At 41.7% G+C, this 17323-nt stretch overlaps 1 protein-coding gene across 3 annotated transcripts in view; it reads left to right on the top strand.

The window, feature by feature from the left end:
• Positions 1-17323, top strand: part of LOC130363125 (homeobox protein Mix.2-like) — a 57299-nt gene that overhangs the window by 18041 nt on the left and 21935 nt on the right. For 2 of the 3 annotated variants that reach the window (XM_056568501.1, XM_056568502.1), the window contains exons 2-4: positions 2947-3452; positions 4897-5162; positions 5387-6409. In XM_056568501.1, the coding sequence (XP_056424476.1) occupies positions 3269-3452; positions 4897-5162; positions 5387-6064 (1128 nt within the window). In that variant the 5' untranslated portion in view covers positions 2947-3268 and the 3' untranslated portion in view covers positions 6065-6409. Of the gene's footprint in view, positions 1-2946; positions 3453-4896; positions 5163-5386; positions 6410-17323 lie in introns of those variants that run through there. The other variant, XR_008891731.1, reaches the window with a different exon arrangement.

Genomic DNA, 17323 nt, shown 5'->3' with positions numbered 1-17323 from the left:
TCACATATAATCCTGGTCTCTTATAGGGCAGATGTACTTTGGGGCCCCCTTAGGCACCAGGGCCCTGGTGTTACTGCTACCTCTACCTGTGCCCCTGTAGATATCCTTGTTCTGTAATGTGATGGTTTAGTCTGGATTGAACTATTCTTTATCCTACTATGTCCCCCCCTGGGGTCTCTGTGATCAGCTACTAATACAGAGAGAACCGTGATGTTCACCATTTCCCTGCGTTGCGGTCCATTCAGACCAGTGATGTTTTGATGTCCCTCAATGACCATGGAACGTCACCCATCAGCCTCACAGAGGGTCACATGTCCTCTTCCCCAAATCAGTAATAATAAGAATAATACCTGCAGGCTATAGTATTATATGGTATTATATAGATTTACTCTATTTTACATATCACTCTAAACAATTGTAAATGTAACGCTATTAAATCTTATGTTAAAGGGGTACTCCGGTGGAAAACTTTTTTTTTATTTTTTATTAACTGGTGCCAGAAAGTTAAACAGATTTGTAAATTACTTCTATTAAAAACATATTAATCCTTCCAGTACTTATTAGCTGCTGAATACTACAGAGGAAATTATTTTCTTTTTGGAACACAGTGCTCTCTGCTGACATCTCTGTCCATTTTAGGAACTGTCCAGAGCAGCAAATGTTTGCTATGGGGATTTTCTCCTACTCTGGACAGTTTTTAAAATGGACAGAGATGTCAGCAGAGAGCACTGTGGTCATGATGTCAGCAGAGAGCTTTGTGTTCCAAAAAGAAAATAATTTCCTCTGTAGTATTCAGCAACTAATAAGTACTGGAAGGATTAAGATTTTTAAATAGAAGTAATTTACAAATCTGTTTAACTTTCTGGCACCAGATGATTTAAAATAAATAAATAAATAAAAGTTTTCTACCGGAGTACCCCTTTAACGACGAAGGACGTAAATGTACGTCCTGGTGATGCGGTACTTAACACACCAGGACATACATTTACGCCCTAAGCATAACCGCGGGCATCGGAGCCAGGCACCCGCCGGTAATGGGGGACACCCGCCATCCCGCGGATGTCTGCCATTAACCCCTCAGATGCCGTGATCAATACTGATCACGGCATCTGCCACATCGCGGTCACTTAATTGGATGATCGGATCGCCCGCGGCGATCCGATCATCCAGCACGGCAGCCGGAGGTCCCCTCACCTTCCTCCGCTGTCTTCCCGCAGACCAGAGCAGAAGATGACCGATAACCCTGAACAGGATTAGCAATCGAACGATTGCTTTAAATAGTCCCCTATGGGGACTATTAAAGTGTAAAAATAAAAGTTAAAAAAAGTTAAAAAAATTTGAAAAACTCCCTCCCCAATAAAAACGTAAATTGCCCCATTTTCCCTATTTCACCCCCAAAAAGTGTTAAAAAAATATTTTATATACATATTTGGTATTGCCACGTGCGTAAATATCTGAACTATTAAAATAAAATGTTAATGATACCGTATGGTGAACGGTGTGAACGTAAAAATAAAAAAAAAGTCCAAAATAGATGCTTTTTTGTAACATTTTATACCAAAAAATTTTTATAAAAATGTATTAAAAGTTTTCTATAAGCAAATATGGTATCAATAAAAAGTACAGATCAGGGCACAAAAAATGAGCCCCCCATACCGCCGCTTATACGGAAAAATGAAAAAGTTATAGGTCTTCAAAATAGGGGGATTTTAAACGTACTAATTTGGTTAAAAAGTTTGTGATTTTTTTTTAACCGCAACAGTAATAGAAAAGTGTATAATCATGGGTATCATTTTAATCATATTGACCCAAAGAATAAAGAACACATGTTACTTTTACCATAAATTGTACAGCGTGAAAACGAAACCTTCCAAAATTAGCAAAACTGCGGTTTTATTTTTAATTTCCCCACACAAATAGTATTTTTTTGGTTGCGCCATACATTTTATGGTAATGTGAGTGATGGCATTACAACGGACAACTAGTCGCGCAAAAAACAAGCCCTCATACTAGTCTGTGGATGAAAATATAAAAGAGTTATGATTTTTTGAAGGCGAGGAGGAAAAAATGAAAACGTAAAAATAAAATTGTCTGCGTCCTTAAGGGGTTAATGTGATATCATTCACACCTATTCAATGTATTCCCAGTAATAGATTAAAGGGGTATTCCAGGCAAAAACTTTTTTATATATATCAACTGGCTCCGGAAAGTTAAACAGATTTGTAAATTACTTCTATTAAAAAATCTTAATCCTTCCAATAGTTATTAGCTTCTGAAGTTTTCTGTCTAACTGCTCAATGATGATGTCACGTCCCGGGAGCTGTGCATGATGGGAGAATATCCCCATAGGAGCTGGACAGCTCCCGGGACGTGAGTCATCAGAAAGCAGTTAGACAGAAAACAGCAACTCAACTTCAGAAGCTAATAACTATTGTAAGGATTGAGATTTTTTAATAGAAGTAATTTACAAATCTGTTTAACTTTCCTGAGCCAGTTGATATATAAAAAATGTTTTTGCCTGGAATACCCCTTTAATATATTTAATATATTGACGAAGTGTCGTTCCGTGAAGCAGTGTTTCCCAACCAGGGTGCCTCCAGCTGTTGCAAAACTACAATTCTCAGCATGGCCCGGACAGCCGAAGGCTGTCCGGGCCATGCTGGGAGTTGTAGTTTTGCAACAGCTGGAGGCATGTTGCTTAGGAAACACTGTTGTAAAATATCCCTCTTGCATCAATGTTACTCATTTCATTTATAAATAAAGTTCTACAACCTTCTAATACACATTTACTAAGCAATTTGCACAAATTTTTGGCACAAACTGGCCAAGAAATTGCAGATGATTTTCTGCAACAAATTTGCACATTTATTTATTTATTTTTATTTATTTTTTAATCCAAGCTTATATTGTATATATTAGATATTGTATTATTTTCCCTATACCCAGACGTGGCAGAACTAGACTATTAGCATAGAAGACAATTAGAGAGTATTATGAAGTTCTACCTGTCTGGACAATGACAAGAAGTGTGCCACCACCACAGGGATGTGTATTGTAGGGCTCCCCCTGCAGGAAATAATGACTCACCCCCCTGACGTGGTAACAATGGTGTCTAGCTGCCCCCCCCCCTCCCGGTCAGCCAGGCTTCACACCTCACGGGGACATTTCACACCTCATTACTTTGATCATTGAGACCGTCCCTCCAAACCCCTATAAGAGCTGGAGACCCCCGAGTCCAGGACAGGTCACAGCACAGAGGGAGCACCAGATGAGGAACGAGTCCCAGCCCACCCAAGAGGAGATGTCTGGATTTACCCAAGACCCCGAGGACTACTACCAGGCCTGCTTCCAGTCCAGCCCCAACCCCATCAACTTCTCCGACCATCAGGGGCCATACATGGGGATGAGCATCAACCCTATACAGAAAGAATTCCAGCAGAGCGGTGTGAAAGGTAAGAGGGGTTTTATTGTGCTGGATATCAGAAAATCTATCTATCTATCTATCTATCTATCTATCTATCTATCTATCTATCTATCTCCTATCTATTTATCTCATATCTATCTATCTATCTCATATCTATCTATCTATCTCATATCTATCTATCTCATATCTATCTATCTATCTATCTATCTATCTATCTATCTCATATCTATCTATCTCATATCTATCTATCTCATATCTATCTATCTATCTCATATCTATCTATCTCATATCTATCTATCTATCTATCTATCTCATATCTATCTATCTCATATCTATCTATCTATCTCATATCTATCTATCTCATATCTATCTCATATCTATCTATCTCATATCTATTTATCTATCTATCTATCTATTTATCTATCTCATATCTATCTATCTATATCTATCTATATCTATCTATCTATCTATCTCATATCTATCTATCTCATATCTATTTATCTATCTCATGTCTATCTATCTCATATCTATCTATATCTTATCTATCTATATCTATCTCATATCTATCTATATCTATCTCATATCTATTTATCTATCTCAATACCTAATAAAAGTGAAGAAAAACAGCACTTCCTCAATGTAGTAAATCCAAAATGGTGCCCGCAGAGACCAGACCTGGGTCAAGGGTCAATGTATAAACAGAAAAAGGAATATCCGCAGCACACAGGAGTCACGGATGCCTGTGTGCTGCGGATATTCCTTTTTCTTTCTCAATATCTATCTATCTATCTATCACATATGTATTTTTCTATCTATCTCACATATCTTTCCATTTTCTTTCTGGTAATCCATCTGCTACCTATAGCCATATGTACCTATCTATTTATCTATCTATCTCATATCTATCTATCTCATATCTATCTATCTATCTGTCTCATATCTATCTCTCTCACATCTATCTCATATCTATCTATCTGTCTCATATATATCTCTCTCACATCTATCTATCTATCTCAATCTCATATCTATCTATCTCTCTCATATCTATCTATCTATCTATCTATCTATCTATCTATCTCTCATATCTATCTCTCTATCTATCTCATATCTATCTATCTACCATCTCTCTCATATCTATCTATCTATCTATCTATCTATCTATCTATCTATCTATCTCAATCTCATATCTATCTATATCATATCTATCTACCATCTCTCTCATATCTATCTATCTATCTATCTCATATCTATCTACCTCCTATCTATCTTCTATCTCATATCTATCTATCTAAAATGTATCTATTCATCTCTCTCTCTCTCTCTCTCTCTCTCTCTCTCTCTCTCTCTCTCTCTCTCTCTCTCTCTCTCTCTCTCTCTCTCTCTCTCTCTCTCTCTCTCTCTCTATATATATATATATTCAGCCATCAGAAAATCTAGCACAATTTTAAAACCTTTTTTTATTATATTTACAGAAGAGACAAATGAACGAGTAGTCACCGAGGAAAACTCTGTACAAAGTTCTGCATCCAAAAAGATGTTGAAACGTCAGAAGTCGGAGGAGGCGACGTCACCATCTTCTTTGGAGCAAGGACTGATTTCCCAGCGCAGGAAGAGGACGGTGTACAGTCAGCACCAGCTGGACGTCTTGGAGGAGTTTTTCCAAACCAACATGTACCCAGATATCCACCATCGAGAAGAGCTGGCCAAACGCATCTATATCCCCGAGTCCAGGATCCAGGTGGGGGAGATTTACCTCTGATATATTGGTTGGGGGGGGGGGGGGCAGAGGGTTTGGCACATTGTAGGGTCTATCGGCTGGGGTGTAACAATAGGGGGTGGTTGGTGTATTTGTAGTCAGGCCCTGGTGACGGGAGGATGCCCGTACTATAGATGGCACACAATGGGGAAAAGCTTGTTAGGATTTTGTAGCTTATATTGTTTTTATTTCTTCTCTTTTGTCAGGTTTGGTTTCAAAACAGAAGAGGAAAAGCCAGACGTGAGAAGAGTAAAGTGAGCCTTTTCAACAATGTGGGCATATGTTACCCAAATATTCGCCCACCAGTCAACCACGTGCATACAGGGCCAACGCTGGCCCCACCTGAACAGCACCAGCCCATGATGCCCCAACAGCAAGGACAAACTCCCATGACCTTACCGCAAGACATGTACCGCCAGCCTGTCGACCCCATGCCATACCCACCATTTTCGTGTGCCGTGCGAGAAAGGATGATGATGAACCAGGTCTCGCCCAACCCCTACTACCAAAGCCCTCAAGTTGGCAATCAACAGCGTTCATACAAGAACATAACCTCCATGAACACCAAGGCGGTGGACCTGACCTGTAGACCCAACCAGATACCTACACAGCTAAACTTCATGACCGATTTCAACGCCATCCCACCCAACAAGACCATCACACCAGACATGAACATAAAAATCCCACCCATCCCAATGTCTTCTGATTCCAGGGGCGCCAATGGAATGAATCCCTTCACCGCGCCATTTCCTTTCAAGATGTCAAGCATGGAGGATGACTACTACGAGCAGAGTTCTCCTGACTCCGATTCTGGTGTAAGTGACAGATCACCGGAATCTGGGTCTGATTCTAAGGAAAGCATCTCCTCCGTCATCTGCTTGTAAATGGAAGAACCTTCTTCCTGCCAAAAACAGGGTGTAGGAATGAGATGGTCTTCAAGTGGTCCAAGGATCTCCGTGGACTTCCATTATACTTACAAGTTTAGTGAGTCATATACTTTGTTGGGACTATCAAGAAGATAGAAGACTTGGGAACATACTTTGCATTGTCCTATGAGCTCTAGGTAGAGCGCCACCTATAGACCAGAAATTCATAAGGTACTTGATAAGTAGAATCTAAACATGTGTCCTGTTTATTTTACTAAGACTTGTTTTGAGCCATACTTCTTCCTGTAGAAGTCAACACATCTGTATCCTAAAAGGTTAATTTCTTAAAGGAGTAGTGTAGTGAAAAATAACTTATCCCCTATTCAAAAGGATAAGGGATAAGTTATAGATCGCAGGGGGCCCAACCAAAGGGACCTCCCCGCAGTCTCCGAAACAGGGCCCCAGCAGTCTGCTGGAAGGAGGCTTGCCAACCCCCCGCACAGCAGTGTCCGACACGCCCCCTGCATGTATCCCATAGAGATACATGGAGGGGGTGTTTCGGCTGCAACTTCCTGCGGGGCGCAGAGCGGCCGCTTCTGGCAGACTGCTGGGCCCCGTTCAGGGGTTTGCATGGGGTCCCAGGCGTCGGACCCCCCACAATCTATAACTTATCCCCTATCCTTTGGATAGGGGATAATTTCTTTTTAACTGCACTACTCCTTTAAAGGGGTCCTCCGGTGGAAAACATTTTTTTTTTAATCAACTGGTGCCAGAAAGTTAAACAGATTTGTAAATAACTTCTATTAAAAAATCTTTATCCTTCCAGTACTTTTTAGCAGCTGTGTGCTACAGAGGAAATTCTTTGATTTTTTAAATTATTTTTTGTCTTGTCCACAGTGCTCTCTGCTGACCCCTCTGTCCGTGTCAGGAACTGTCCAGAGCAGCATAGGTTTGCTATGAGGATTTTCTCTTGCACTGGACAGTTCCTGGTACGGGCATCAGGTGTCAGCAGAGAGCACTGTGGACAAGACAAAAAAAAGACATTCAAAAAGCAAAGAATTTCCTCTGTAGCATACAGCTGCTAAAATGTGCTGGAAGGATAAATATTTTTTTTCATTGTAAATTACTTCTAATCTGTTTAACTTCCTGGCACTAGTTTATAAAAAATAAAAAAAATTAAATGTTTCCCCCCCAGAGTACCCCTTTAAGGAGGATCCCCTGTAGTTACCGTGTAAATTTAGTTTCTAGTTTTTAAAGTTTTATTTGTATATTTTTTACTTCTAGATGATGTTTTATGTGTATATTGTAAATATTTTAATAAAGAATTTTTTTTGCTTAAATTTTTGTGGAATTGAGTTAAGAATATATATATATATATATATATATATATATATATATATATATATGTGTGTGTGTGTATTTATCAATATTATAAGATACATATATATATCTATCATTACTATATATTAATAATTTTAGATACTTTTTAGGCTATGTTCACACCACGGAATTTCCATACGAAATACCGCATTAGAATTCTGCATGGAGATTCCGCTGCAGCAGATTCCCGCTGAATTCAATGGGATTCTGCTGCTCTGTGCACACAGCGGAATTTGCTTGCCAGATGTTACCGGAAATTTCCAATTCCGTGTCTGCAGAAAGAATTGAATCTGTTCATTCTTTCTGTTAACTCCGCACGAAATGCAAAGCTGTCTATGAGATGGTGCTTTCCTGTGCGGTCCTAGCGCCCGCATATGGTGCCGGCACCCGCAGTCTTCGAAATGTCCACAGGGAGATTTTCCGAAATGGGAACATAGTCTTAGGGTTTTTGAGTTCGTAGGAGGGACAACTGCAAGGAGTGTCTTTGACTGCTGCAGCAGAATTTCCATGCAGAATTTCAAGCGGAATTCTGCACGGAAATTCCGAGGTGTGAGCATAACCTCTCGCTCTCTCTGGAGGACCTGGTTATGTCTGAATAGTAGTTTGGAAAACACTGTCCCAGATTATCAACCTGTAGCTCTCTGGCAGTTGCAAAACTACAACTTCCAGCATGCCCGGACAGCCTTCGGCTGTCCGGGCATGCTGGGAGTTATAGTTTTGCTACAGCTGGAGGCACCCTGATCTAGGTCATAGTAGGGACCGAGCTAGTTAAAGGGGTTATCCAGGAAAAAACTTTTTTCTATATATCAACTGGCTCCAGAAAGTTAAACAGATTTGTAAATTACTTCTATTAAAAAATCTTAATCCTTTCAGTACTTATGAGCTTCTGAAGTTAAGGTTGTTCTTTTCTGTCTAAGTGCTCTCTGATGACACGTGTCTCGGGAACCGCCCAGTTTAGAAGCAAATCCCCATAGCAAACCTTAACTTCAGAAGCTCATAAGTACTGCAAGGATTTAGATTTTTTAATAGAAGTAATTTACAAATCTGCTTAACTTTCTGGAGCCAGTTGATATATAAAAAAAAGTTTTTTCCTGGATAACCCCTTTAACTAGCTCGGTCCCTACTATGACCTAGATCAGGGTGCCTCCAGCTGTAGCAAAACTACAACTCCTAGCATGAGCTTCTGAAGTTAAGGTTGTTCTTTTCTGTCTAAGTAATCTCTGATGACAAGTGTCTCGGGAACCGCCCAGTTTAGAAGAGGTTTGCTATTGGGATTTGCTTCTAAACTGGGCGGTTCCCGAGACAGGTGTCATCAGAGAGCACTTAAGACAGAAAAGAACAACCTTAACTTCAGAAGCTCATAAGTACTGAAAGGATTAAGATTTTTTAATAGAAGTAATTTACAAATCTGCTTAACTTTCTAGAGCCAGTTGATAGATATATATATCTAACGTTTTTTCCTGGATAACCCCTTTAATTCCTGTTGTCTTATTGGAGGTTCTCTAGTTAAAGCCAAAAAACTTCATTTTGTTCCTTATTGTACAAAAAAAAAAACCCGATTAAATTGTAATCATTGTAAGACTTCTATGTCAGACGAGGACTCGGTCTATTGTATTGTGAGAGGATTATTGCCCCCAATGAGACTCATAGGAGGGAAGGAGTAAAATATAATGGGATTATGGAAAGTACATTGTTTCATTGGTCATAGAGGATTTAGGCTACACGTTCATTTCAATGGCTGCTAGACAACATTTTCGCCATTCGACTCTCCTGAAACTCTTTTATTATAAAAGTACAAAACACAAAAACAAGTTCAATTCACTGTAACAAAATTAACAAAACTGAACATAAAAACAAACTATCCGTCTCAAAATAACCATTTAACCCCTTCATGACCCAGCCCATTTTCACCTTCAGGACCTGGGCATTTTTTGAAAATCTGACCACTGTCACTTTAAACATTAATAACTCTGGAATGCTTTTACTTATCATTCTGACTCCGAGATTGTTTTTTCGTGACATATTCTACTTTAGGTTATTGGTAAAATTTCACTATTTGCATCCTTTCTTGGTAAAAAAAATCTAAAAATTTCATGAAAATTTTGAAAATTTAGCATTTTTCTAACTTTGAAAGTCTCTGCTTGAAAGGAAAATGGATATTCCAAATAAATTACATATTGATTCACATATACAATATGTCTACTTTATGTTTGCATAAAAAAATTGACAAGTTTTTACTTCTGGAAGACACCAGAGGGCTTCAAAGTTCCGCAGCAATTTTCCAATTTTTCTCAAGATTTTCAAAATCGTAATTTTTCAGGGCCCAGTTCAGGTTGGAAGTGGATTTGAAGGGTCTTCATATTAGAAATACCCCATAAATGACCCATTATAAAAACTGCACCCCCCAAAGTATTCAAAATGACATTCAGTAAGTGTTTTAACCCTTTAGGTGTTTCACAGGAATAGCAGCAAAGTGAAGGAGAAAATTCTAAATCTTCATTTTTTACACTCGCATTTTCTTGTAGACCCAATTTTTGAATTTTTACAAGGGGTAAAAGAAGAGAAATCACCCTAAAATTTGTAACCCAATTTCTCTCGAGTAAGGAAATACCTCATATGCGTATGTAAAGTGTTCGGCGGGCGCAGTAGAGGGCTCAGAAGGGAAGGAGCGACAATGGGATTTTGGAGAGTGAGTTTTTCTGAAAGGGTTTTTGGGGGGCATGTCCCATTTAGGAAGCCCCTATGGTGCCAGAACAGTGGACCCCCCCACATGTGACCCCATTTTGGAAACTATACCCCTCATGGAATTTAATAAGGGGTGCAGTGAGCATTTACACCCCACTGGCGTTTGACAGATATTTGAAACAGTGGACTGTGCAAATCAAAAATTTTATTTTTCATTTTCACAGACCACTGTTCCAAAAATCTGTCATACACCAGTGGGGTGTAAATTCTCACTGCACCCCTTATTACATTCCGTGAGGGGTGTAGTTTCCAAAATGGGGTCACATATGGATATTTATTGTTTTGCATTTGTCAGAACTGCTGTAACAATCAGCCACCCCTGTGCACATCGCCTCAAATGTACATGGTGCACTCTCCCTTCTGCGCCTTGTTGTGCGCCCCCAGAGCACTAGCGCCCAAAAATTGGGTATCTCCGTACTCGGGAGAAATTGCGTTACAAATTTAGAGGGTGTTTTTTCCCTTTTACCTCTTGTGAAAATGAAAAGTATAGGGCAACACCAGCATGTCAGTGTAAAAATTTTATTTTTTTACACTAACATGCTGGTGTAGACCCCAACTTCACCTTTTCATAAGGGGTTAAAGAAGAAAAAGCCCCCCTAAATTTGTAAGGCAATTTCTCCCGAGTATGGCGATACCCCATATGTGTCCCAAAACGTCCCAATATGTTGCCCTGAAATACGACAGGGCTCCAAAGTGAGAGAGCGCAATGCGCATTTGAGGCCTGAATTAGGGATTTGCATAGGGGTGGACATAGGGGTATTCTACGCCAGTGATTCCCAAACACGGTGCCTCCAGCTGTTGCAAAACTCCCAGCATGCCTGGACAGTCAATGGCTGTATTATTTTGCAACAGCTGGAGGCTCCGTTTTGGAAACAGTAGCGTACCAGACGTTTTTCATTTTTCATCAGTGATAGCCACCATCTTTTCGGGCGCTGCGGGGTGCCGCGAGTAGCGGCAGTAATGTTCATGACGTACAGGTATGTCATAGGTCGGGAAGGGGTTAAAGGGGTACTCCGGTGAAAACCTTTTATCTTTTAAATCAACTTGTGGTAGAAAGTTAAACATATTTGTAAATTACTTCTATTAAAAAATCTTAATCCTTCCTGTACTTATTAGCTGCTGAATACTACAGAGGAAATTCTTTTCTTTTTGGAATGCTCTCTGATGACATCACGAGCACAGTTCTCTCTGCTGACGTTATTATAATAATAATAATGCTTTATTTATTGTTGTCCTTAGTGGGATTTGAACCCTAGTCCCCAGCACTGCAAGGCAGCAGTGGTAACCACTGAGCCACCATGCTGCCCTTAGCATACATCTGCTATGCATGGTTGCTAAAATGGACAGAGATGTCAGCAGAGAGCACTGTGCTCGTGATGTCATCAGTGTTCCAAAAAGAAAGGAATTTCCTCTGTAGCATTCATCAGCTAATAAGTACTGGAAGGATTAAGATTTTTAATAGAAGTAATTTACAAATATGTTTAACTTTCTGCCACCAGTTGATTTAAAAGAAAAAAGGTTTTCACCGTAGTACCCCTTTAAACCTCCCTAACTGACCAGCCCAGATTATCTTAACCCCTTCCCGCTATAGGACGTATGCATATGTCGAATCATCCGACACGTTTGCGCAATTGGACGTATGCATACGTCGTATCGATCTCCTGCACTGCCGCGGGCAGCGCAGGAGATCAGGGACGGGACCCGGCTGTTATTCACAGCCGGAGTCCCGCCGCAGCTGCCGGAGCCGCGATCGCACCAGTCCCGGCAGCATTAACCCCCTAGGTGCCGTGATCAATCCTGATCACGGCATCTATGGTGTAGACAGGGGGAGCGCTCTCCCCCCTGCTCTCCAACGGCGGCGCCGCGAAACGATCGCGGGTCGCCATTGGTTGCTATGGCAGCAGGAGGTCAGATCATGACCTTCTGTATGCCTGCTACGGAAGCCTGTGAGATCCAGCCAGAGGCCGGATCGCATAGGCTGTAGTGCGTGCAGCTCATCAAGTCATACTGTGCTGCAGTACAAATGTATTGCAGCATAGTATAACCTGTAAAAAGTGTAAAAAATAAAAAGTTCTTCAATAAAAGTATGAAGTGTAAAAAAAAAAAAGCCCCTTTCCCAATAAAAGCCCTGTAATATTAACAAAAAAGATAAAAAAACACAAATCATATACATAATAGGTATTGCCATGTCCGTAATGACGTGTACTATAAAACTGTAATGTAAATTATCCCACACAGTGAATGCCGTAAAAAAAATACCATAAAAAAAGCGTAAAATTTGCCAATTTTGGTACAAATAGCGGAATAAAAAAGATCAAAAGGTAGCACGTATCGCAAAAATTATACCAATGAAAAGTAGAACTCATCCCGCAAAAAATAAGCCCTTACTCAATGGTGTCGGACAAAAAATAAAAAAGTTACGACTGTTGGAAAATGAATGGTAGAAAAAGAATTTTGCTCAGTGAAGGAAAAAGAACATAGAAAGCCATATAAAATGGGTATCGCCATAATCGTACTGACCCACAGAATAAATATAACATCACTTTTACCACACAGTGTACACTGTAAAAAAAAATATGTAAAAAAACACCTGAAATTTTCCAGTTTTTCACAATATTTTGAAGTTTTTCAGAAAAAATGCTGCATGTGTCAACAAAAATGCACCAGTTATATAAAGTACAGTATGTCATGAAAAAACTATCTCAGAATCGCTCTGCTCAGAAAAAGCGTTCTAAAGTTATTACCATTTAAAGATGTCAAATTTAAAAAAAAAGAGCCTGGTCATTGAGGTAAAAAATGGGTCCGTCCTTAAGGGGTTAAAAAAAATTAATTTAAATATTACCTACAGTCCAACACACACACACACACCTACTGAACATAATGAACATAAATAAAGCTTTCCTCGCTGTGGTCTAAACAAAACTTATCCAAACTAGGAAACATAACCTCACACAAAATTATTATTATTATTATTTTATATATATATATATATATATATATATATATATATATATATATATATAATCCAACTTGGAAAACGAAAAAAAAAATAATAATAAATCCCCCTTCCCCTCACACACACCCACTAACAAAATCTAATCCACACTAGGACACCAACATAAAAATGCCAAAGAAAATCACAACATCACGCACACGTAACTAAGGGAATGAATACTCTTAACACTATACACTATACTATAATAACTGAAAAACTGGTCCGACTGCCTTACTCCCAAAATAACTGACATTATACAAACAAAAAAATTAGAATAATAATAATTTATACATAAAAACATACAGAATATACATATAACAGAATAACACAATAACACAGAAAAACAACCTATACTAAACTATCCAATCACCTACCACCTCCTCTGGACATGGGTCCATAGGTCACAGTTTGGTCCACTTTTTGTCCACAACTGACCCAGACCAGACCCCAAAAATAGTACCCACTGCAAAGAGTCCAGTCCTGGGTGCACCCCACCACCATCCCCCAAAACCCCACCAACCTAAACTACACCCCTACCCACCTAATTATAAACAAACAGAACAATATCAACAGTACAGTACACTACACCAACCCCCCCCCCCCCCCCCCCCCAAGGCCCAACAAGTTTGGTTGCCTGCAAGCCCTTTATCTAGCCACAGAAAAAACAAAAAAGCTAAGGTGTCATGCATAGCCCCCCACCAGGAAGAAGGATGACAATCTTGATAAAATTAAATTTAAATTCCTTTCCCTATCAACCTCTAACCCTATCGCTATCCCTTCATGAAACTGACCCTATACTCACCCTAACATATATACACTATCCCTGACCAAAATGAAGGTACTTTGCCTAAAAGGAGTATTCCAGAATAGGAAAATTGTACTCCATACCGCCAGCAGTAAAAAAATAAAGAGGAACATACCTTCCTTCGCTCCCCCGGTGCCTTCGGTAACCCGCTCCGGTCTCCGCTGCGATCCTCTTCCTGGTTGCTGGTGGTCGGCGAGTCATACTGCGCTCAGCCAATCACCGGCCGCAGCGAAGTCCGACTCGGCCGGCGATGGGATGAGCGGCAGTGTGACGTTTTCCTCCCCGCCACCTGCTGCCAGAGAGGAAGGTATGCGAAGGATGGTATGTACCTCTTTATTTTTTTACTGCTGCCAGTATGGAGTAAAATTTTCCTCTTCTGGAGTACTCCTTTAAGGGCCTAGCACCTAGGGTGCATCAAAAGAAAAACCTCTCCACAGGAGAGAAGCCCTACTGGTACCAAGACTGTCATACTCCAAAGACCTTCAGAGAGGAGTGAGGAAAATACCTATATATTTTTATAATTTGCTTGGTATATAGGTTAGATGCTCCGTGTGTATTTTCAGCACGGCACATCAGCTTGTAACACCAAACATACCAGCTATGACAACACTTAGTGGGAGTGCCGAAAATACGTCATGTTAGGGGGCAGTTCACACCGGACGATCTGTCATCCTCCCGTTCGCGTTTTTTTTTTATGATTTAAATAACGTGCAGTATGTTTCCTGTTAGAAGCTTTTGTTCATTGAAAACTCGGGTACTCGTGGTTCACCTGATCAAATGCTTTGGCCTGATCCAAGGACAGCAAATACCCCTTCCAGAGACCCACACTACTCAGCTCCACTGCCTCCCTGACACTAAGGACAGCACTAAAGGTGCTTTGGCCTGGAACAGTGCAGTGCTGGGCCTTCAAAAGGAGCTGGGGTGCAAACTTCACCAGACGATTAAACAGTATCTTGGCCAGAAGCTTCCAGTCCGTATTGAGAAGAGCTATGGGCCTCCAATTCTCAATACGGCTGGGATCTTTGACAGAGGAATCAGGGCTGACCTCCTCATTGACTTCTAGATAGTGCCCGAGGAGAGACACTCATTGAATACCTCAGTCAAGAGGGGAGCTAAAGACTCCTTAAAAGGTCCTGTACCACTCGGATGTTAAGCCATCCGGACCTGGCGACTTCTTAGGGGCGAGCCCCTCAATCGCCAGTCTCACTTCCTCTTCCCTGATATCTTCTGCCAAAACATCAAGAGAGGGGTCTACCCCTGGCTCAGGAATGGTTTCAGCCAGGAAACCCAACATCACGTCATCTGACAACCTTCAAGATCCCTGATCTGGACTGATTCAGAGATGCCATACTATCAATCAGTCCCGAGATTACTTTACTATTCACTGACTTCTTGCAGTTTCTGTAAGGGTCGGGCGAGCGGTACCTCCCGTAATCCCTCTCAAAAACCAAAGATACGTGCCTATCATACTGACACCTCATAAGCAAGGACTTAACTCTGGAGATATCCTCTTGGCTACTTCCAGTCGAGACGAGGACCCTGATATGGGCGATACCTGTTCAGGGACCTGAGGCTCGAGAGCTGGCGGAAGAACCCCGCAACCTTCATCTTGAATATCTCCCACCACTCTGACTTACTACTACATAGGCCCAGAAAAGGTACCTGACTCAGAAGAAAATCCTCAGGACTGTCTTACCTCCGCTTCCTCCAGGAGGGACGAATTCAGCTTCCAGTAACCTTTACCCATCCGGGGGGTCTCTGAAACATTCAGGGAAAACAAAATCATACAGTGATCGGAGAACTCCACCTCAACCACGGACACTGCGGAAGAGACGGCTTCCTCCTTCAAATAAAACCTGTCTAACATAGACCTGCAGCTACCTCGATGAAAGGTGAAATCCGCATGGCCTGAGGGGCTCCGGATGTGGGAATCCTCTAGGCGAGCTACTCTAACTATATTATTGAGGGCCACACAGTCATAAGTCAGCGGATTATTGGAACCTCTCGTATCTTGGGACCTCGTGACATTATTGAAGTCCCCTCCAAAAATCACTTGCCGACTCGTAAAAAGAAAGGGCTTAATTTTCATAAAGAGATCTTTACAGCCCCACTTTGTTTGTGGGGCATAGATGTTAATGAGCCGGAGTTCTTGTCCCTTCATGAGGACATCTAAGATCAGGCACCTCCCCAATTCTAATTCATTAACCCGTCGGCATTTAACAGGAGCGGTAAAAAGGACCGCCATCCCACTATATGGCTCAGCCACAAGAGACCAGTGGGAGGGAGTGCACCTCCACTCTCTTCTGGTTTTTACCAGAGAGGCTAGATCTGACAACCTGGTCTCCTGTAAAAAGAAAATGTTGGCTTTGAAAATGTCGCCTTGAACGCAGCCGAGAAAATCAAAGGCTGTAAATCTTGCCGTATCAGACTTTATGCTGGCACAATTAATGGATGCCAGCGTCAATAGGGTGAGTGCCGCCATCATGGGTGATTAAATTAGACAGCCACATCCTTTACCTTTGTTTCCCTTTCTTTTTAGCCCTCTCATTCCCTGAAGAAGATGAGAAGGCTGGACCACTCTGACCTTTTTTTGGACTCCGATTGATCCATTTGATCCCAGTCTCCATCTGGCCCCAGTCTAGCCCTGCCCTCTGAGGACAGGGCCCAGTTTACCCCAGAGGCTTTTTCTCCCTAGGCACCCCGCCCTCACCTTTCCCCTGCAAGCAGGGGGAGGAGATGGTATCGAGGAAGAGGTACCGGTTTGACAGGTCAATCAGAGGGGGGGGGGGGGGCAGTCAGGCTTCCGTTTTGGACCTGGCCCGCAGTACAAGGAACAGAGGGCTAAGACCTCTTCTTTCTCCCTTTTCTTTTGCCATTGTCTTTCTTTTTGGGCCTCTCCCCACTCTCCTCATCCACATTTTCATAGTGGGAGGAATCGGAAGGGTCGGCCATATTGCCTTCCTCTCTGCGCAGCCTCCGGATCTCATCCAGCACGTTCTCCACCAGGGCATCAACGGTTACAGGGCCAGCTTCAGGAGGGGCCGGAACTACCCGTCACCTGGGCACTCTCCAGCTCCCTACTCCTCCTATGATTTTCCTCCCGCCTTAGTTTGGCGGGGTCTTTTTCCTCCTCACTAGTCCTGTTGTGCCCCCAATCCTGCCCGTACCCTCCCAGCGGAGGCAACTTAACAGCTCTCCTCAGCCTGAGCGGCCGCTACACGGGCAAAGGCGCTAGGACAACGGCTAAAAGGGTGCCCGAAGACACCACACAGGTGGCAACGGATCTGTCTAAATGATGCGGCCAGATGACCCACCCCGCCACACAAAGCACAGACCTGCACAGTACAGGCTG

This window comes from Hyla sarda, chromosome 3 (genome assembly GCF_029499605.1).
Source record: "Hyla sarda isolate aHylSar1 chromosome 3, aHylSar1.hap1, whole genome shotgun sequence".
In the NCBI taxonomy this organism is placed as follows: Eukaryota; Metazoa; Chordata; class Amphibia; order Anura; family Hylidae; genus Hyla; species Hyla sarda.
The sequence above is the reverse complement of the archived record's forward strand: the minus strand, read 5'-3'. Positions and strand labels throughout refer to the sequence as shown.